The sequence below is a fragment of the Prionailurus bengalensis genome, chromosome B2 (genome assembly GCF_016509475.1).
Source record: "Prionailurus bengalensis isolate Pbe53 chromosome B2, Fcat_Pben_1.1_paternal_pri, whole genome shotgun sequence".
In the NCBI taxonomy this organism is placed as follows: Eukaryota; Metazoa; Chordata; class Mammalia; order Carnivora; family Felidae; genus Prionailurus; species Prionailurus bengalensis.
In genome coordinates, this window is record NC_057349.1 from 129,820,557 (window position 1) to 129,842,769 (window position 22,213).

Genomic DNA, 22,213 nt, shown 5'->3' on the forward strand with positions numbered 1-22,213 from the left:
CTTTGTTGTGTCCCTGATGGCATACAGCACCACACAGAAGGGTGGCAGTGAATCAATGAACGAACAAGTGGGAGTGAAGAAGCCATCCAGTCACTGCCATGATCACTGTCTTTGCACAAACTGAGTAGGGTTTGTGGTAGCAGCATTTCTGATCAAAGCCTTGACTCTCAGCTGGTAAAACTCAAGAAACCACCAAAGCAAGAGAAGAGTTCTAGGTTTGCTTTCTCCATCACCACCATGAATTCTGCACAATAATGGCACTTTCAATTTTACTTTTATAAGCAGTTTCATTCCTGTTTGGTAGTTGGAAACGCAAGCTTGCTGGGCCTGTTTCCTTATAGTAATAGGATGTTCCACCTGCCCACTGTACTGAGCCCTAGTGTGACTTATCTGAGTTAACTTTCACAACAGCCTGATGAAATAGGTGCTGTGTAGGGACTGGGGAAATCGAAGCTTAAGGGATATTGAGTAACTTGCCGATGTTCGCGCATGTAGCAGGTGAAGAGCTCAGGTTCAAAACCAGTCAGGCAGGCTGCAGGGCCTTCATCATTTCCCAATGCTGCCCTATTTTATTCTGTTCAAGGGAAAAACCTTTACCACTGCGGGAAAACTTTGTTTCTGCAGAGTCTTTGTGCCCCCAACTATAAACCAGTGCCGGGCACGTAATAGGTGTTCAATACAGATTGAATTGATGATTACATACTGCCTTTTAGGATGTGAAATAAAAGGTTAGGCTAAGTGCTCATCTGTTATATTCCAATTTCTTATATATGCCAATTATTACACTTTACTAGTATTCATTCTAGGAAATGATTTGTTCCAACAAAACTCTCCCAAATTGTTTTAGAAGATGCCTTCAAAAAGACTCTTAATCTTGAAGACATCACTGCTTCAAACAGTCATGCACCCGTGTAGATGTGGATGTGGGTGACTATATACTAATCCAAATTTCCGTACCAAGCGTAAGATCGGTGCTGTCTCAGATCTTTCCTGGCAGGGGGGAAGGGGAATGTTGCTCTCTTCTAGTGCTCCTATCCACTTTGTCATCCCTTACCGGTGCCTAAAACAAAACAAAAAGAAAACCTCACGTTCCCGCGCACTTCAGAGGGGTGGGCTCCAAAATGGCTTTGCCATGAACGCCTCCTCATTCTACAAAGGCCGTGGTTCTGGCACATCCCCTTGCGCTCACTGGTTAGTCATTACAAACAAGGGCCAAACGGAGAGCAGTGGGCAGCAGCACAGAGGGTCCTGGTGCCCACAGAGCTGTCCGGAAGGTTCTGACCCTGAAGCTTTCCTACCACTCCTCCTGCTTTCCCCTTTCTCCTTTTTGAACCCCACCTTTTTCTTTTTCCTTTACCTCCTTCCTGAACTTATTATTTGCCTCCTTATTTAGGAGTTGAGTAAAAAAAAAAAAAAAAAAAAAAAAAAAAAAAAATCAACCACTGCAAAAGTAGTGTGTTTTTCTGCCAGCGACACTGACTTCAAATCCCATCCCCCAAACCCACAAATTTGAAACACCTTCCTCCTTCTATAAAGAGCAAGAGGAGCCCCATAACCTCTCTGGTGACCTTCCGTCCCACCCAGTACCACAGCCTGGGCTTTTTATTTTTTGTGTTCTTCACCATCATCAAAACCAACTGTCTGTGATCCTAGGACTGTTTTCTTTACATAAGGATTCACTGAATATCTCATTTAATTGAGAAGTGCCTAAATATAATGAGTCTATTGTCTAAGAAAATACCACATATGGGGCACCTGGGTGGCTCAGTCGGTTGAACGTCCGACTTCGGCCCAGATCATGATCTCGCAGTCCGGTCCGTGAGTTCGAGCCCCGCATCAGGCTCTGTGCTGACCGCTCAGAGCCTGGAGCCTGTTTCAGATTCTGTGCCTCCCTCTCTCTGACCCTCCCCCGTTCATGCTCTGTCTCTCTCTGTCTCAAAAATAAATAAACGTTAAAACAAAAATTTAAAAATGAAAAAAAAGAAAATACCACATAAACATTTTAAAGAGACACATTTAATTGAAATAAATGTATACAGGAGAAAGATGTCTCCCCATGCTCTGTCCTTTATTTCCACCCTTGTACACCTTTCCCTCGGGCATAACACTGTCTCAAACCATAGTCTGAGACTTTTGCTCTTTTATGTTGGAGCAGAGGTCATATCTCATTTATTTCATTTCATATAGCCCATTCCAGAGTTGTTTTTGAAACATTGATTGCCTTTCGTTGTTATCTTTGCATTTAGATTATATTCAGTGCCCATACTGTATGAGGAGGTTTAATGAAACCGCCGCCAGTCGGCATATTAATTTCTGCAAGGATCAGTCTTCTCGCCGAGTCTTTGATCCAGCCCAGACAGCAGCCAAAATGGCATCCAGGGTGCAGGTAACTATCTCTCCCCAGGTGTTGGCTCTGTGCCCTTGTGTGTTCGGGGTGAGCAGGTAGGGTTTGCTAGGGAACCTAAATTACCCATCCCCAGAAGTATAAGGATCAAGGTCGCTACTCACTGTCATTCATCCTCATGGAAGTTGGCTTCTTTTGAGGCATGCTTTCTAGCTAGCAGCACCTTTGGATATTATAGAAAAAAATATTTCTACAGTGTTTGAAGCTTCTCAGGATGAAGCCTTGAATATATAAGTAGTGTTTCTGTAGTGTTACGGTAAAACCCTGTGCATGTATGCAACAGTAACTATCAGCCTTAGTCATCCAGAAAAGCACTCCGAACCTGAAGCGGGGCTGGCCGAGTGGGCAAGCTGTCGTAAGGAAGACCTGTTCTGTAGGTCGTCTGTGTTGTTCTCTGATAGAGGAGGGGTCTGCAGCCTTTTCTTTAAAGCCATAGAATCAGCAAGGTAAAGTAAATGAATGGAAACAGGCTGTTACAAATAGGTACGGGTAAGTAAATGGACGGGCTGATCCGGAAGACAACAGACTAATGAAAACAGAACTGAGGTCCGGCAAACAGCTTCACACACATCAGCGGCCCCAGGGATATAACTTACGATATACTATGGAGACTGTTAGTCTCATAACATGACTCCGATGCCAAGGAAAGATTAAACTGGCCTGAATACTTGAGGGTATGAAACATTGAGAAAGATTTCCACAAAATCCAGTATGTAATAGGGGGTGGGAGCTTGTCCAACAGTAGCATATCCCGCGGACTCTGGACTCTGAGCTCTGTCTCCATACACAGTGGACAGTTACTGAGTGTCTGTTCTGTCCCAGACACTGTGCTAGGTGCTGATTGATCAGCATTTGTAATTCAACAGAGGTGGAGGAGGGCTTGGAAACGAGGCAGTCGGAAGCTGTGGGATTTGACCTGTGCAGGAGCGCTATGGAGGAAGAGGCCAGTGAGATCCATGGGAGCCTTCAAAGAAGAGCAGCATTTCTCCTTGAATATCAGATGGGTTCAGCAGCCTGGAGTGGGGGTTGGGAAGGATATTGCACACAAAATATCCAGTTTGTGGCCTGAGGAGTGCCTGTGTGCGAGGGGGAAGGGGCAGGTGAGGGGGCATCAGATCTAGAAGGGCTTCCACTCGAGTCAGTTCAGAGAGGAGGAAAAGAGGAAGTGGCGAGATGCCCTCAAATCTGAGGACCTCACACAGGAACTGGGAAGTCCCCCCTGAACCCAGGAAGTCATCCTCTCCACTTTCTCAACTTGTCCCTTCTTCCTGGCATGCTTCTGCTAGCTCCCTTCTCTGCAGATCACCTTTCTTAGCTCTCCTGTCTGGTTGTGACCTGCCTCCTGTGTCATTCTGTGGGCAGTGTCAACGGGTTGAATAGTGCAGACTGGAGTGACACAATTGGTGTTTTAGAAGGATCACCTTTGCCACTAGTGGTCAGATGGATTGGCCACGGTTAGGAGTCCCAGCAACAGATAAAGAATGCGGGACCAGAGAAAGAGGACTCACGGGTTGTATGCGGAGGAAGAATTTGAAAATGGGGGGTCTGAGATGCCGATTGGATATGGGCTAAAAGAGGATCAGGGTTGACAAGGATTTTAGCTTCGGAGCCTGAGAAGGTAGTATACTATACATCTAGATAAAGAAACACAGGAAGCAGGAGATAGATGTGTTGGTGGAGCAGGCAGGGTGGTTATGATAAATACAGTTGTAGAGATTCAATCTTTATACCTGCAATAGCATGGGAGCAGTGCGGCGTGGAAGGAACCCAGATTCTGCAATCGCTAGTTAGGGTTTGACTTTCAATTCTTTAATTTATTATCCGTAGTAAACTTAGACAAATTCTTTGAGACTCACTTTAATCCGTACCTTGCCACATTGTTGCGAGGATTATAGACAACATAAGCAAAGTGGCTTGCACACAGGTCTCCTCTGCCTTTCCTCTTTCCACGCTGCCCCACCCTCCTCCTCCTCTCTGGCCATCCTCTCTTGTCAGTGGGACAGGCACCACAATCTGGGGGGGTGTATGATGCTTTGGGCTTGAGTTCAACTGAGTTGGAAAAGTTTTCTTTCTTAAAATTTCTTTTTTTTTTTGAAAAATTTTTTAAAAAGTTTATTCATTTATTTCTGAGAGTGTGAGAGACAGTGAGCGCTAGTGGGGGAGGGGCAGAGAGAGAGAGAGAGAGAGAGAGCAAGAGAATCCCAAGCAGGCTGTCAGCACAGAGTCCGACGTGGGGCTTGAACCCACGAACAGTGAGATCATGACCTGAGCCAGGACCAAGAGTCGGATGGATACTCAACCGACCGAGCCCCCCGGGCACCCCGGAAAAGTTTTCTAAGTAAAACTCTACCTATACCTTCTAAAGCAGGGAAGGGCGCATTACATTTCTTCGAAATGTTCTAACCAGTTCACGAAGTTCGTCACATTAGTGGGGCCAAAGGGAGCCCAGGGAAGCAGCAAACGGAAGTGCTTTTTATTCCTGAAGAAGGCCAGCTGGCCGTCCTGAGTGTAACCAGTGACTTGGCCCTGTTCCTCTCCTTGTTTTCCAGAACTAAGTGGTGATTGGGAGCGCAGAAGAAAAATTAGCTGCTTTCTGAGGAAACTCCCCGTGGAGTGTATCTGAACAGCAGCCCTTGTTTGTCTTCTGCCAGCTTCGCCACTCAGGGGCCGGGCTAATAGTGGGGCCCATTCAGAGTGGCGCAAGACGGGAGGGGTCGTCTTACTGCTGAAGGGCTGTTAACAGCACAGCTGAAATGTGTTTCTATTTTAAACATAATCAACTTTAAAAATGTGTTATAGCCTTCACCAAAAGAGACCAGTACGGGCCTCTGGAAATAGCTGTCTTTGTCTGCATGGGGATGAGCTGCCTGCTGTAGCCCCGCGGCTATCCTTGCCCACGTGAGAACTCTCACTTGGAGTAGCAGGTTATCTTTATACAGTAGTTGCCATGGAGATGTTGGGACCGGTAGCTAGGTAGGAAGCCCCCAAGGACCTTCGGGTCCTTATTCTGTATTAATGTAACTGTTCAGCTACCGCTGCGCGGCAGGGAGGGGCGTGGTGTGGAGATGATGGAATTCTGTGTTTAAAACATGTGCTGCCTGCCAACGTCTGTTTTTCTTCTCCGTTCGTGGATTTAAAAACAAAATCATCCTCAAGTAAAATGAACAACTAAAATGTTCCATAACTGTCCTTATTGACATTAAGTGATTTCTTATGTCTCCATACAATGAATTTTACAGGATTAACATATCACCACTCCCCTCAGGGGTTGATTATGGAGTGCAAGTGCCAAAACCCAGACGTGACTCTGAGAACCAGCAGGAAGGACAGGCGAACGAGGGTACAGGGTGTGTGTGTGTCCCCTCCCCGTGGGTGCAGCATGTCCTGGAGCTGACCCCCATCTGCTACTGGTTAAGTGGCAACAGCTTTACCTCCTGAGTGCTACCTGAGGTTACAGACTTGTTCCCCGTCTCTCTTGCTCTTCCTGTAGGCTAGGGCTCAGATGAGTCCAAAAAAAGAGCCAACTGTAACCAGTGCCGTGAGAGTGTTGCTGCAGAACAGGGCCCTGGGATCCCCGACTGTGGTCCCAGCTAGGCCAGGTGAGTCGGAGCGAGCGAGTCGGCTATCGGATGAGGGACCAGAGGGGAACCACTGTTGGCTTTGGGATTTGTTGGCGGTTGAAGAAAGCTGTGACATACAGTGTCGCTTTTGGGTGTAAAGATATGTGGTTTTGTTTGAGGTTAACACTTATTTGCCAAGAAGGAGTGTTTCCGAATTTATCGGGATTTGATAACTCTGTTGATATACAGAGTCAGATACGATTACAACAGGACGGTCTAGAGCCATCCTTCTCTGGTCTTGTGAAATTGAAAAGAGGTTAAGAATGGGATATAGCAGTGTGTCAGGTATGGTGTGGAAAATAAGAGAAGAAAATGGAAGAGCCAAGACATGGCAACAACCTAAGTGCTGCTGGATGAAGAGTTAAAGACGTTGCATATAGACATGATGGAATGTTATGTAGCCATAGAAAAGAAGGAAATTCTGCCTTCTGTGACAACACGGACGGACATTAAGATCATTATCCTAAGTGAGATAGTTCGGACAGAGAAAGATAAATACCGTGTGATCACACTGACATATGGAATCTAAAAGAAGTTGAACTCATAAAAACAGAAGTAGAATGGTGTTTGTCCTAGGTGAAGGTGGGGTTGGGGAAATGATGGTCAAAGGGTACAGACTCCCAGTTGTAAGTGCCGGGGATCTAATGTATGGCATGGGGACTTTTGTTAAAAATATTGTGTTATATACTTGAAACTTGCTAAGAGAGTAGATCTTAAATAGCCTCACCACACACACCCACCAAAAGTAACTATGTGAGGTGATGGATGTGTAAAATTTTTTGTGGTAGTTATTTTGCAAGATATATGTGTATCAAACCATCCTGTTGTGCACCTTAAACCTTCACAATGTTCTAATCAATTATATCTCAATAAAGCTGGGAAAGAAAAAAAAAGGGAAATTTTCCTTGCTAGAACTAAACAATTTCTTCCAAGTAGCAGAAAGGCATAACCACCATTAAAGCACTTCCTATGTGCTAGAACCATTTCATTTTATCCTCCTAATAATCTCCCGAATGTTTTAATCTGTGGAAAGGGAAAGAGGCTCGGAGAGGAGAAGTTATTTGTTCAAGGCACACGACCGGTAAACCTACATGTGTTTCCCCTCTGCACTCAGCTGCCTTAATAAATGTGGCATTCTTCTTATGATCAACATTATGCTATGAAGGCAATGTGAATTCACTCACGACCATATTGTTGCCTCTGACCAGAAGTCATATTTTGAAGAAGTTCTCAGAATCAGACCAGGAACTGCCAGTCTCAAAGCTTATAAAGTCGCCACACCAGAAAGCTTTTGTAGTTTTGAAATTCCTCGTGAGTTGTTTATCATGGGCTAAAAATGGAATGGGACATTGGAAAAAGATTCCCTACAGGCCTGTAAGCCCAATCCATTCATTTTTTTCCTGATCTGTGAAAACTTAACAATGGGGTTTTAGTTTTCACTTAGAGAAAAATAAATTCAAATTGTACGTGTGTTTATTTGGTAAAACTTGCTATTTTTCTAAATTATAGATTAGTGTCCTTCAGGAGAGACAAATTCTTTCTATTATAGTTTCTTTCCTTATTTTTTCCAAAGATTATATTGCCTCCCTTCCAGTGAAAGGCCCTCTTTTAAGTTTGAGCTTGAACCTTACTTGCCAGGAGGGAATATTTCTAAATTCATCATGATTAGAGAACTCTGACAATGTGCAAAGTCCAGTCTGAGTGCAGCAGTGGAGATAGGGCCTTCATTCCTTGGTCTAGTAAATTTGCAAACCGATTGGGAATGGTTCGAGAAGACAGTGTGTCAGGATGAAACAGTGTTGAAAATAAAGGAAGAGGTTTTTTTGGCTTGAGCTAAGTAATTTCTTCAAAGTAGCAGCAAGGCGTAAGTGAAAAAGTCCTAAACTACAACTCAGAAGTCTCATGTCACAGTATGTGACACATCCCATAATATGTCTTGGGATCTGATATGTCCCAGCACTTGACACTAGGCAGAATGTTATAGACACCATTCTAATATATCAGAAAATAGATTAATAGCCAGCAGGTCTAAGCAAAATAGTATTATGTTTGCTCTCGACGAGTTATGGTGGTTTATGACCACTGTGATGTGGCTAAAAGGCACATTTTTTAACATGGCTCACACTGGGTTCTATACCACCACCACCTCTGTGTTCTTTAAAAAAATTTTTTTTAATGTTTATTTATTTTTGAGAGAGAGTATGAGTGGGGGAAGGGCAGAGAGAGAGGGAGACACAGAATCCAAAGCAGGCTCTAGGCTCCCAGCTGTCATCACAGGGCCCGACGCGGGGCTCGAACTCACAAACTGAGATCGTGAGCTGAGCTGAAGTCGGACACTTAACTGACGGAGTCCCCCAGGCGCCCCTGTATTGTTCTAGGCGGTAACAGGCCTGCACACTCCTGACCCAGGGCTCTTGTTGCTCCTTTGGCTGAAGACCAAAATAGTCCCCCACCGACCTGCACTGCTCACTCCCTTCAGGTCATTAGTGAGTGTCGTCTTCAGAGTGACCCCCCCCCCCAACCTCTGTGTTTAAACTTAAACCCTCCATAATTCCCTTTGTAGTCTTTTTAAAAACTTTTTTAGTGTCTATTTATTTATTTTGAAAGAGAGCATGCACGCTCTAGCAGGGGAGGGGCAGAGAGAGAGAGAAGAGAGAGAGAAAAAGTGAATCCCAAGCAGGCTCCGTGCTGCCAGCGCAGAGCCTGACATGGGGCTCGAACTCACAAACCATGAGATCGTGACCTAGGCCAAAACCAAGAGTCAGATGCTTAACCTACTGAGCCACCCATGTGCTCTCCCCCTTTGTAGTTTTTTAATATAGAATTTATTACCATTTAATATTCTATATATATTTTTCTCCCACCACCAAAAAGGAGTTTAAGTTTCAAGAAGGCTAGGATCTGTCTCGTTTGTCTATTTTTTTTTTTTAATTTTTTTTCAACGTTTATTTATTTTTGGGACAGAGAGAGACAGAGCATGAACGGGGGAGGGGCAGAGAGAGAGGGAGACACAGAATCGGAAACAGGCTCCAGGCTCTGAGCCATCAGCCCAGAGCCTGACGCGGGGCTCGAACTCCCGGACCGCGAGATCGTGACCTGGCTGAAGTCGGACGCTTAACCGACTGCGCCACCCAGGCGCCCCTCGTTTGTCTATTTTTAATTCTGCTGTATCTCTACCTGTTGGAACTGTTTAGAGCACATATGAGATATTTGAGAAACACTTTTTTGAATGAAATATATGGGAGAGAAGTAGATATCTTGATTCTGTAATTTCCCACTTAAATTATTGGCATGTGAATTAGAATTGTCATGTTAATTAGCTTTAAGAGGTAGTTTTTGTTTTGGTGTGCCTGGGTGGCTCAGTCGGTTGAGCGTCCGACTTCGGCTCAGGTTATGATCTCACAGTTTGAGAGTTCGAGCCCCGCATCAGGCTCTGTGCTGACCGCTTTCTTAGAGCCTGGAGCCTGCTTCGGATTCTGTGTCTCCTTCTCTTTCTGCCCCTTCCCTGCTCATGCTCTGTCTCTTTCTGTTTCTCAAAGATAAATAAATGTTAAAAAAAAAAAAAAGAGGTAGTTTTTGTTTTATTTCAGGTTTAAGATGCTTTTAAATTTTAATTTCTTGGAGTGCCTGGGTGGCTTAGTCAGTTAAGCCTCTGACTCCTCATTTCAGCTTAGGTCGTGATCTCGCAGCTTGTGAGATCGAGCCCGTGTTGGGCTCTGTGCTGATGGCCTGGACACTGCTTGGGATTCTCGCTGTCCCTCTCTTTCTCCCCTACCCCATGTGCACAGGCACTCTCTCTCAAAATAAGCATTAAAAAAAAAATTGAATTCCTTGTCTTTTCCTGTAGTGTCACCTGCTTACATTTAAATATAAAGTCTCCGGTTGGTATGCCTTTAAATTAGTTAACATTTCATTTGGAGTCATTCTGGGGAGAAAGCATGCTGAACATATAAGAAGTATATTCATCTCAGGGGAGATGAATTCTTAAAAATGTTTAAGGCTTAGAGAAAAACATTGCCTTTCACTAATATAAAGAGGCTCTGATATGAATCAGATCTGCATCTTACTGTCCGTTGTTTCTGTTCAGCTCGGTCTCAGTGTATTTGAGAATAGGAGAATCTTTTAAAAAATTGTGGTTGCTGGGCTTTGCTATTTCTAGATTGATAATCAGTAGTTTAGGCCACTTGGTGTCACTCGCCTTCCACATAAATCCTATTATTGTCTATCATCTAGCTGGCGGTTAACTCTCTAAAACTCTGGCTTTCATTCTTAACCTCTCTTGAGTAAAATAAACATGTAGTACCTTCCAGGTACAGCATTTTGTTCTAAATTCAGTCAGGGGAGATACGTGTGCAAAAGTCACAATCTTAGGAGAAGATAAGCGTGTGCGGGAAGATCTCTGATTCAAGAAAGCATGTGATGTATGAAGTTGACACAGCAGCTGCCGTGGATGTTCAGAGGATTCATTCATTGAACATATTATGCATGGTTATTTCTTATGCCCGTAGATTCTTAAAAGTCTAAGAGAAGAGGCAGTTAAAAATTATGTCAAGTATTTAACAATTAGAAGTGAAAGTCCTAAGGGAATACAAGAAAATCATGTTTGCTCAGGAGGCTTTATGGAGGACGTGTCAGCCTGAGAGAGAGGAAGCTTCATGGGGGCGGAGGCATTCGGGATGAGCTTTCAGGGTGAGCTAGATTTTGACCAGTGGAGAAAAATTGAAGATGGAACAAACAAAGATAAGAAAAGGAAAATGCAGAAGACATACTTCGGAAACAAATGGCCCAAAGCATAGCAACGAGTTGGGGTGTGAGCAGAAAATCAAGTTAGAACGGAAGGCTGGCCCTGGAGCAAGGAGGGTCATAAATGCTCAGTGAGGCACCCAGACTGGATGTGATAAACGCAGACGCTGATGTTGCCTCCTCCGTCACTGGTGGCTGCATAAGTTAGGCAATCACGATGGCCTGGGATTTCTCATTTCGAGCTATTTTGTTTGTCTGCAGAAAATTCTTTTGAGGGAGCATTTTTTAAAAAGTATCACGTAGGAAATTAATGCTTAGTGTGGAAAATACTGGAAAATGGAGAAGAAGAAGAAAATAAAAGACACTCATAATTCCATATCCTGACATGACCACTGTTAACACCGATACCGTTTTCCATTTTCCTCTACTTACACTTTCTTTTTTTTTCCCTTTTATCAAAGTTTGGGATCATAGCCCCTCTACTCATCCTCACTTTTTTTCACTAACACATTTTGAAGATTTCCCTATGGCAAAAAGAGTTTTGTCTTCGAGCACTGTATCACAGATTACTTATTTAGTTCTTTTCCTGGTAGTGAGCAGCTAGGTGGTATCCACTTTTTTGCTGTGCTAAGTAATTCCCTTCTTCATGGATGATGGCCCAGACTGACTGATGGCCCAGACTGACGTCGAGCAGTCTTCTGAGCACGTCATGTATCAACTCGTTCACACCTCACAGTAATACAGTGCACACGTAATTGTCCTGTTCCTGGTTTACAGGTGAGGGAAGCACAGAAAGCCTAAGGAACTGGCTCAAGCCACTTCATCGAAAGGGGTAGAGCCGACCAGACCTTTGTCTGGGAGAACTGGGTCAGAAATGAAAACATTAAGGAGATAGGCATTGATAATATTGTAATCATTACCTGTAATACTTATGTATGGAAATTGTTGTGGAAAAAGACACATAGATCTTTTACTCACACGAAGATTCTGATGTTCAGTTGCAAAGTGAGTTTATAGCCTAGTTAGCAAATATACAACCGGTGGCTATTTGCTCGAGGGTTTGGGTGTAAAAGGGACTGGGTTTCTGAGAAGGTGCTGCTGAGCGAAGCTTCTCCAGGACTTTCATACAGAGCAACTACGATCACTGTGTCAATACAGTTCTGGGCGCTAGACCTATATTGTGTCATGTATTCACTGAATCGTATTGCACGACTTTGTTGGATCCAGCGGATTTGATGAAGGTAAGCATCTTCCCTGCACTGGCATCCCCTCCTTACTAATTTAATTATGTAGCAGATGTAACGAGTATCAAAGGGTCAGTTGCCGAGTCTTTGGAAGACCTAAAACTTGTAGGACTTTCAGTAAAAGGAACACTGAAAACTCTTTCTACTCCCATGTCTTTTGATTAGTTTGATTCACGGTGTCCTTGGGTTGTTTGGTAACTCCCCCTTCATAAAACACGGAGTGGAAAGGAGGCCTGTAGGACAGAAGGGGATTGTTCCATTTTACAAAACAAAACAAAAAAAAAGATTTATCTGAGACTCCTGTCCCATACCATGCAGTACAAAACAGACCATGGTATGGCAGGCTTGTATCTACAAACTCCTCCACCCTGATACCTAATAATGCTGCTGGGCACAAAGGAAAAGAATCCTGTTTGTGGAATGAGTCCATCGCTATGAAAATAAGCCCTGGGAGGAAAGGCATCTCATGCTTCCATAAGGCTTATCAAACCCTTTCTGGAATGAGAGCCGGCAAAGAACTGTGAAGACACGATATGCTCAGGGAACATTTCGAAAGCCAGGACAGCAGTGGGGAGAGTCGGATTGTATAAGTGGTGGCCCGCCTGAGGTGCTGGTCCCAGAGGGCCCAACCGCGAGAAAGGGAAGCGCCAGGGGCAGAGATAGAGAAGGTGCCTGGGACTGTCCCTGTTTCCCTTATTATTTGGCCCAAGATAGAGACTGATTATTTGTCTATAGCTACAAAACAAAACAGAACAAAACAAAAAGGAAGGAGAGACTTCTGAATCCAGTGTGAGGATTTCATAATCATTCCTTTTTTTTTTTTTCTTGCTAATGTTTGCTTTTACATAATAACAAATCTGTTTATGTCTGCAAAGGATTAGCAGTGGACCCTGCTTCTGGAGCAAAACTCAGACAAGCATTTACTAAATCTTCTAAAAAAGATTAACTCCTAGAGGCCAGGTAAGGGGAAAAAAAAAAAAAATTAACCTCTAATCCAGGTGTTGCTAATCATTTAATGTGTAAGATCCTGTTACTGAGCCTTTAAGAGAATGAATCCATAGCAGGCAAACCAAAGAGAAATTTGGGTAAACCCTCCCTTGGATTAACAAAATATATGCTCTTGAAACATACTCTTTTGTTAAACATATAGTTTGAAAATGATATTCAGCTTCTGACTGGTAAACCACAGGAAAGGGGAATGAGCCCTCATTTTGACCTGGAAGGCTACAGCCCTGTCCCTTCTTCCACACGCATTTCCCCCAAAAAGGCCATTTCCCTGAGATTGATACTGAATCGGACTGCTATGGAGACTTTTTTTTTTTTTGATATTGTGATTTTTGTTGTTAAAACTGTAATGAGGCCTATATTATTTAACATTCTCAATGTGGAAACAATGAAGTTCTAAAGTAAATGCCTTTTTTTGTTTTCAGACGGTCTCCCCTTATCAGCCTGCGTGGCTGTGTACCCAGGAATGCCACCTAAGGGGGGGGAAAGGCGGACAGCTCTTCCATAAGCCCACGATTCTTCTTGAGACGTCATGTAGAACAAGTAAAAACCAGATTCAGATTTTCTTTTTCTTTACTCCCTTTAAAATTTTCAAAACAGTATCATTAAACAACATATCAGCCTGCGTGAAAGTGGTTGAAGTTTTGGTGGTTTTTTTCGGACATTTAATAGGTCTTTAAAGAAATGTTACTTTGGTGTTAGAACTTTTTGGTGAAACAGTCTTTGGAGTTCTATTTACTGGCATTATTTACTTACTAGGAGAATCAGTTTTTTATCCAGCTTCAGTCTATATAATGTGAAATCCCATTTTTGATATTTTCTTCTGATAAACTTTAATTAGTAAATATCCTAAGTTTCCATCTGTATACGACGAAGAATTGTCCCACACCAGTGCACACAATTTCGGGGGAAACGCTGCAGTGGAGGAACAAGATACAAGAACCTTCCCGTCCTGTGGGAAGGATGCTCTTAAGAGGCCTCAGGCTGTTTCTCATGGCCAGGTCAGAAGTCACCTGCTCAGTTTGCCTCCGGTTTCTATGGCTCTGTGGGGAGGTGGTGTCTCAACTCTTCCTTCTCCTTGCCGTCCTCTGGGTGAATACACTCTTTTTGTAAAGTCTTTTGTACTCCTGCTTTTTCATGTAAGAATTTTTATTTAAAAAAATTGTTTTAATGTTTTATTCATCTTTTGGAGACAGAGCGAGACAGAGTGCAAGTAGGGGAGAGGCAGAGAGAGACAAAATCCGAAGCAGGCTCCAGGCTCTGAGCTGTGAGCACAGCTGACACGAACCGTGAGATCATGACCTGAGCTGAAGTCAGACGCTGAACTGACCAAGCCACCCAGGTGCCCCAAGGATTATTTTTAATTAAAGCTTTTATTTATTTTGAGTGGGGGAGGGGCAGAGGAGGGAGAGAGAGAATCCCAAGCAGGTTCCTCGCTGACAGCATGGAGCCCTGTGCAGGACTCAGACTCACGAACTGTGAGATCATGACCTGAGCCAAAACCAAAGTCGGGCGCTTAACCCACAAAACCACCCAGTTTTTTTCTTGAACTCAGGGAATTTAAATTAGGAATTAGCCCATTTTTCCTAGATTTATTTTTATTTTTTTAATGCTTATTTTTGAGAGAGAGCATGAGCAGGGGAAGGGCAGAGAGAAGGACGCAGAATCCAAAGCAGGCACCAGGCTCTGAGCTGTCAGCACAGAACCCAACTTGGGGCTTGAAACCACGAACTATGACATCATGACCTGAGCCGAGGCCGGACACTTAGCTGATTGAGCCACCCAGGCACCCCTCCTGTCTAAATTTAAATAGGAGAATCCCAAGCTACTCCCACTCGTAGTATAGCAAGTACAACATCTGAACTCTTTTGATCTGTATTTTGGGACCAAACGCTATGTTCTGTGCTCAGGTGTATCAAGTATGTGTTCTGGATTGGACTGAAGACTACGAAGCCATGTAAAAGTATCTGTGGAAGGTTCCGTAAGTGGATCTTGGGAGATTTTGCTAAGGTGAGCCAGTACTCTCGTCATGCTCTGGCAGGTTGCCTTCTCTCAGGTAAGAGTGGATATAGGAATGGAGCTAGGCCTCCCACTGGAGTCCTACTGAAGAAACTTTACCCCTTTTTCTCATTTCCTACCCACAGCTTAAACTGTACTTTAAGGATCCACCATGTTGGTTCCCCATACTCCAGCCAAGCCCTGGGTCACTTGGTGCCCTGTGTTCATCAGCATCACCATTAAGGGCTACAGGCCAGGGTCTCTCACATTGGCTAACAGGCTTCTTTGACGGACAAAGGTTCTCACGGCTTCCTTTTCTCGGCCCACCCCCCAACCCCATCCTAATCAGAGACAAAGCAGAAATAGGCTTTTCAGATTCAAGGGGTCCTAATACTTTCTGAAGAAATCCCAACAAGGAATAGGCAAATTTCTAATCTGTACTAGAAATTAATGGTAAGGACCATTGTAAAACTGGAACATGGTCGTCCAGGATAGACTACACTTCAGTAGCTAGTACTCTGACATCCGCATCAGAAATAAATTACATAATATTATGGCAGAATTCAAAATGTTTTATCAGTAATTTTTAGAAATAAAGTCACAGTGGTGGGAACTTAACTGAAGCATTTAAGCTTCCACCTTAAATCCTAATTTACTCCAAAAAAGGTAGTTTCTAACAGATGCTGAGTAGAAGTCACAATAGTAGTTTCTGTGGGGGGGAGTAATGGCCAGGAGGGGGCATGAGGGAGCCAGCTAGGGAGCTGGAAATGTTTTATATCCCAATCTGGACGGTTATGCGAGTGTAGTTTGTAAAAAAAAAAAATCAGTCAAGTCTGCAGGATTTGTAGAGTTTATTATATGTAAGATATATCTTCATATAGAAAGCCTCTAAACACAAAAGACAAAGGAGCTTTAAAAAAAAAAAAAGGTTAGGTTTTATATTCTTAAACTCATTAGATACCAAATTCAAGACATAGATTATAGTTACATTGCAAATGTTATCCTTTTGAAAAAAACTAATATTGACTTAAATGATGAATTTAAATGCATTTATTGGTGATTAAAAATAATACTTAAGCAGAGTAGTATTTTAAGCCAGACAGAGCAAAGAAAATTCTTGTTTAATATATATATATATTTTAAAATTCCAGTAATATTTTCTTAAATTCCTGTTAAAAATATAATCAATATTAAAGTCAGCAAAATGCTTTCTTTTGACTGACGCCTGGATTATTTTACCACTTAACCTGGTTACACAGTGATTTTTTTTTTTTCTGTCAGATGTAACTGACAACCAGTTTAGTCTTTTAAGATACATGAAGTGATAACTCACATTGTAGCATCTTGTGGAAAATATTCAAACTACATTTAAAATGCTTTTTTAAAATGGAGACGTCTATTATTCCACAAGAAATTGTTTCTGTAAAACTACAGGTTGGCTATGGCAATAGTAACTAAACTACATCCAACCCTGAAGGTAGAAAAATCCCTGAAAAGAAATACACAGCCTAGTTATAATATGCAATATAAAGGTTATTTTGTATTTTAAAAATTCTCCCATTTTGGAGAAAGCCAAACCTTCCCATAGTTCCCTTTACTAGGCAGTGCCACATAAAATTAGTTAACATTATTATGATCATGGCTTACGATTAAATTCAATTTGACAAACACCTATATATAGCAGCCCTCGTTTGGATGTCGGTTCTGACAATATTTGCAGTTCCATTAAAGAATACTTGCTTATCAAATTTGGTACAAAGCATGAACACTCAGGACAATTGGCACGATACATGCAGTTCGAGAACTCTCTTATCTCAAGCCAGTCATCACTGAATTAGCCGTATTTCTAGTCCCGCTTTCCAAATCTCTCCTTGTAGCATAACTGATGCTTACATGCTCCTTAAAACACATCTTCCAGAATAAGAAAAGGACGCTTTAAAAACCAGTCATCTGAATGCATGATGGAAATGAGGCAGGATAGCAGAGCCGGTGCCAGCTGGGAAAACATGGGGGATGGGGGGGAGGGGGAGCTGGCCCAGGCTCATAGTGCTCATGGCTAGTGAGGGATCTTGTTGCTGCTGCCCCAGACAGCTTAACCTGTGGGGCAGAGACTCCCCAGGCCCCAGGGTGAGAGTGCCATTCCCAAAGGCGTTTTGGGTAGCAGGAGGGGGCAGCTGCCAGAAGCCCAACAGGGGGGAAATGTCCAGAGAGGCAGGTATCGTTAGGTTCACAGCATCTGCAGGTAGCTCCTTGGGCAGGCTCACTTTACCAGCGCTTCCCTTAGCCGGATCGAAACCTGGGTTGAGCTTGTGAGGTGACTGAGGCTCTTGCAGAGGCAAGTCCTCAAGCAAATTGATATTGCAAAATCCTTTAGTATCTGCTTTGAGGGGCAGGCTTGCAAGTGGGGAGTATGAGGTAGAACTGGTGTTGTACTTGTGATTCTGGAGGGGCGCGGGAGGGGAGCTGGGAGAGGTTACGGGGTGGAGGGGGGCCAGGGGCTCCGGCAGCGCCTGTACAGGCTGGGAGGCTGGATCCGAGGGGTTGTGGGCGTGGCCGTGTACCTCAGCGGGCAGGCCGCTGGCGAGCCCGTTCTGCGCGTGCGCGGGAGCCCCCAGAGGGAAGGGAGACAGCGGGGCGGCCTTCAGCTGAAACTGGGGAGAGATGGAGTGGAAGGTGCTCAGAAGGTCTCCAGACTGCAGACTCTCTTTCATCAGCTCCTGCGAGTGTGTCTTCTTGGTATGTCGCGTGAGGTGGTCTTTGCGCCCAAATCTCTGGGCACAAAACTGGCACAGGAAGTCCTTGCAGCCTGTGTGGACCACCAGGTGGCGCCGCACGTCCTTCCGGGTGTAGAAGCATCTCTCACAGTGGTCGCACTGGTGCTTCTTCTCCTTGGTGCCGCTGGGGGGCTTTTCTTCCGCGTGGGCTTTGAGGTGGTCCAGCAGCACCTCGGTGCTCCCTAGCTCCAGGGCGCAGACCCCGCAGGTGAGGTCGCCACTGCTGGCCGCGTGGAGGGCCAGGTGCCTCTTGTAGCCCAGCATGGTGTTGTACTTCTTCCCACACTCCTCACACCCAAAGGCCATTTTGTTGGGGTCATGCGTTTGGAGGTGGTTTTTTAGGTGGTCTTTCCGGTTGAACGTCTTCTCACAGTGAGCACACTGGTGAGATTTCTGGGGCGAATGGGTAGCCATGTGCCTAGGAACAGAAGGAAAAAAAATTGAGTCCATTCTGAAATTTCAACAGTCAAAGGTGTAGGAAAAATATTAAAATGTTAATAGTTTTCTCTAGGTGCAGGCGTAAGAAATTATTTTCGTTAAAAAAAAATAACTTTTCCATGACTTTCCGGATTCTACAAATATATATCTCTGTGATAAAAAAAAGTAGGCACCACTAAAGGCATCATACAATTTTCATACCTGTAAAAAAATACTCTTTGAGAACCTATTTTCCTCATATAGGCAAAGATTTCTAAGCAAATACGAATATTTAAAAATATGTCATTTTCAGGAAGGGGTTCAATGGATGTCCTATACTCTCTGGAAATTACTCAATTTTCAAAAGTGACCCAATTAACCTTCTACACAGAACCCATGCGCCCCTTCACACCCTCTTCCCAGATTTTAGGTTTTTATCCTATGTACAATTCCTGCTTGGTTTCATTAATTGAGGCAAAAAGTTCAGGCCGTAGAAATAACACGAAAAGTCTATCCTTGACCTCAGAGAGTGCTCAGTTGGACCCAAAACCCAGAATGCCACCCCACCACCTGTGCTGTGAGCCTGAGCCTCATGCTCAAGTCTCGGCCCCCTGTTTAAGATTTTCTATCAGCTGTCATCTCAGAGGTGTGCAGCCCCTGTCTCCAGAGGCTCGAACGACAACATTTGTGAAGCAGCCTAGGTTGTACTTCAAGCCACAAGCTGCAATTAAGGATGCTGTTCTGGAAGTACAAGTAACATACAGGACCTGGCGTTTCACAGGATACACTCAGTTATTAAAATGAACCTTTTTAAAGTTTTAAGGATGACAAACAGGATTTCCTCATCGAGGTTGTTTTGTTTTTTAAAACCAACAGAGTTTAGGGGTAGATTCTCGTGATGTATATACTGTATGTTAGCCAACTTGACAATAAATTATATTTAAAAAATAATAAAAATTAAAAAATCAACAGAGTTTAGATTTTAGGAGCTCAGTGGAACTACAACAAATGGAATTGTGATGGTTTTCCAAAATGGATTTGTGCTTTACAAATATAATACAGGTATTTTGATGTTTCAGACCGACTAACAGGACTATGGCTTGTCCCTGAAGCTCAAAGGAAAACTTTTTTTTTTTTAACATTTTTTTATTTTGAGAGAGAGCGTGAGCAGAGAGAGAGAGAGCGTGAGCAGAGAGAGAGAATCCCAAGCAAGCTCCACGCAGGCTTGAACTCACAAACCATGAGAGCATGAGCTGAGCTGAAATCAAGAGTCGGATGCTCCACCGACTGAGCCACCCAGGCGCGCCCCTCAAAGGAAAACGTTGAACTGTTGTAGAAGCTTAGTCCTTCTAGAAAAAGCCCTTTTGAATTTTGCCAATGAAATTACCAGTGACCTTCACGAAGCAGGCTGAGGGTGTCTCAGTGGGATCTTGAAGAACTGGAGACGGGCTGCACGCCTCTGAGATGCAATTGAACTTGTGGCTTTGGGTACAAAAGAATTTCTAACAACTCATTCTGTAAAAAAAGAATTTCTTTAAAGACCATATGTTGAAGTCAAAAGGATACTCATCATACCTTTCACCCAACCTTCTAACCTACATTGTCCACTCCTGATCCTTTTCTAGAATTGGTAAGGGGTCTATAGTAGCCGCTGTTGGGAAGCCAGTTCAAAAACATAAAGGTGATTTGAGTCTAATTGTCATTTTCTTAAAAATAAAGCAAAACCTTAGGTCACCTCCCTTTCTCCTTTAAAAACAAAAAGCCAACTAAGTGCAGGGGATAGAAGGAAAAGGAAGTTCCTTCCGTCCCTTCCCTCCAGGACACCAGAGCTCAGCGTACACAGGGATACGTATAATGGTACAGACAGTTGTGGAGAGACAGGAGCCAGTGCGACAGGCACCTGGGACATGCAGAAGTGTGTCCCCAAGTTCTGCATGTATTGAAACAGACTGCAGAAAGGGTTTTGCAAGCCAAGTTATACAAGGCTTATACCCCATTCTTACACAAGATATCCACAGATACATCATCAGCAATAGATGTGAGGGGGAACTGTTTGCAAACTTGGCATTTAAACAGTTTTCAATGTGGTCTAGTACTAGTGAACAGGACCCCCTGAGCTCTGCCCTGGCTCTTCTTTCTTGCTTCTCTTCCTTTTATTCTTTGTGGAGGACTTTGATCGGATTAGATTTGTCACCCATGGGTGGGTCAATGCCAAGTTAACGACTCTGGACTGTCCTACTCCTGACTACCTGTGAGAAAGGCACAGGTTGACAAAACCCTACTTGAGCAACAATCCCACTTTTCACATTTTACCAGCTGCCATTCCTCCGAATTTTTTGACTCTTTCCTTTGACTGGTATCCAGCCCTTCCCCTTTTAATTGATCCCTTACTCACTCATGCAATAGTCCCAATCTAGAACACGATCATCTTATAGCTGAAATTACTTCAACAAGTGGTTTCCTTCCCTCAACTTCTTGTCTTGCCTCACAGTCCACGACACCATCAGTTTCAGTCTGTGCTACAGGCAGCACCAAGTGTAACTGCTTACAGTAAGACTTCCCACCAGGAATTCTGACCAGCCTTGCCGAATCCTCTTTTCTTCTTGCCTTCTGCTGTTTCCACCTGCGTCCCCCGTTTGCTGTACTGGGGCCCACGTTCTCTTTTCTACTTAAGCAAGTTCTTTTCTCCAACCTCTGCTTCTAAAACAGAGCTTATGTTGAAGCTGTGGGAAATGGGATGGAATGCTACCCCCACCGTAAAAACGAAAACCACAAAACCTAAAGCGTCCCCTCATCTTGCCACTCTTTACTCTCCTTCAGGCCAGAGAGGTGTGAGGTGCGGGGGCCGTGCAGGGCGAGCGGTTCTTGCATAAAGCCCGTTGCTTCCCGTTTTGGCCGCACTTTGCCCCCTTCGCCCAGCAAGCTGTTTCCCTTGCTTGAAACGACCACCTCCCAAATATTGCTTAAGGCGACTTCCTCAGCGCGGTTTACCACAGTAATCCCACCTAATTCCTGTCATTCCAATAATCTGTTAGCTCCAGTCTTTTTCAAATATTTACCTCCTGTATGTGTTTTGATCTTTATTCACAGCCTAATATCATCACTGTGGGTTTTAACTGCAGCAAATGCTGCTTTCAGTGTTTGGGTAGAACAATCACTGTGCACACATAAGAAGCTTGTTGCAAAACAGGAGGGCTTTGCAACAAAATTGATGCACACAATAGGCACTCGGTACTTATATATTTCTGGCAACTAAAGACTGGCCTGTGTACAGAACCCATTTGAGTTTTAAAATACCTAAGCGTTTATCGGCTTATTTTAAACCCGATTCTATTACATTATGACAGTGGTATACTGAGGGGCCAGGAGCATAATGTAGATCTTTTTAAAACTTTCAGGTGCCTCTCTTCAAGGGCACTCCAAGATGTAATAATAATGTGGTCCATGTTAATGCCACTCATATGGACATCCTCTCTTGCCAAATTTCGACTCTCGCCTGTGCATTTATAGGTGAGTAGTCTGAAAGTTGAAGCTCTAATGTTCATTTCATGGAGATGAAAGGCAAATAAGTTTCCCTTAACCAGGTGTCAAAAGATGCACACAACAGCACAGATTCTGCGTGTGGACCACATCCATAGCACACGTGGCCTTTGTTCTCAACAGTTCTCAAGACTACTGTGCAATTTAGCAACTTTGTGTGTGTGTGTGTGTGTGTGTGCGCGTGTGTATTTTATCTTTTCTAGGATGTGAAAATCCTTTAGAGGGAGAAGCTTCAACTTGTATATTCATTTCCCTTGCAGAAGTGAGGACCTAATAGGCATTCAAAAAATAATTCAAACTAAATAAACTTTTTTTTTTAAATAACGGTTTTTATCCTTTGGTGTATCATGGATGCCTGTGAAAATCTGATTAAATGCACATACTCAATACCTGTATTCCCAACAGAATTCCACTTGGGAGGTTGGACAAACTCCTCGCAAGTTGAGAAACTGCTCCGAAAGCTGGCAC

General features: G+C 43.6%; 2 protein-coding genes across 13 annotated transcripts in view; one reads left to right on the forward strand and one right to left on the reverse strand.

Annotated features, from left to right (window-relative positions):
* Positions 1–13,648, forward strand: part of ZC2HC1B (zinc finger C2HC-type containing 1B) — a 41,931-nt gene extending 28,283 nt beyond the window's left edge. The window contains exons 5-8 of one of the 2 annotated variants that reach the window (XM_043592513.1): positions 2,247–2,386; positions 5,895–6,003; positions 12,887–12,971; positions 13,442–13,648. In XM_043592513.1, coding sequence (XP_043448448.1) covers positions 2,247–2,386; positions 5,895–6,003; positions 12,887–12,957 — 320 coding nt within the window. In that variant the 3' untranslated portion in view covers positions 12,958–12,971; positions 13,442–13,648. The remainder of the gene's footprint in view (positions 1–2,246; positions 2,387–5,894; positions 6,004–12,886; positions 12,972–13,441) is intronic. The other variant, XM_043592512.1, reaches the window with a different exon arrangement.
* Positions 13,649–15,848: 2,200 nt separating this feature from the next.
* The window catches only part of PLAGL1 (PLAG1 like zinc finger 1), a 74,121-nt gene continuing 67,756 nt past the window's right edge, over positions 15,849–22,213 (reverse strand). For 8 of the 11 annotated variants that reach the window (XM_043592518.1, XM_043592515.1, XM_043592522.1 and 5 more), the window contains one exon: positions 15,849–18,206. In XM_043592518.1, coding sequence (XP_043448453.1) covers positions 16,961–18,206 — 1,246 coding nt within the window. In that variant the 3' untranslated portion in view covers positions 15,849–16,960. Of the gene's footprint in view, positions 18,207–19,592; positions 19,721–22,213 lie in introns of all 11 variants that reach the window. The other 3 variants (XM_043592523.1, XM_043592525.1, XM_043592524.1) reach the window with 2 other exon arrangements.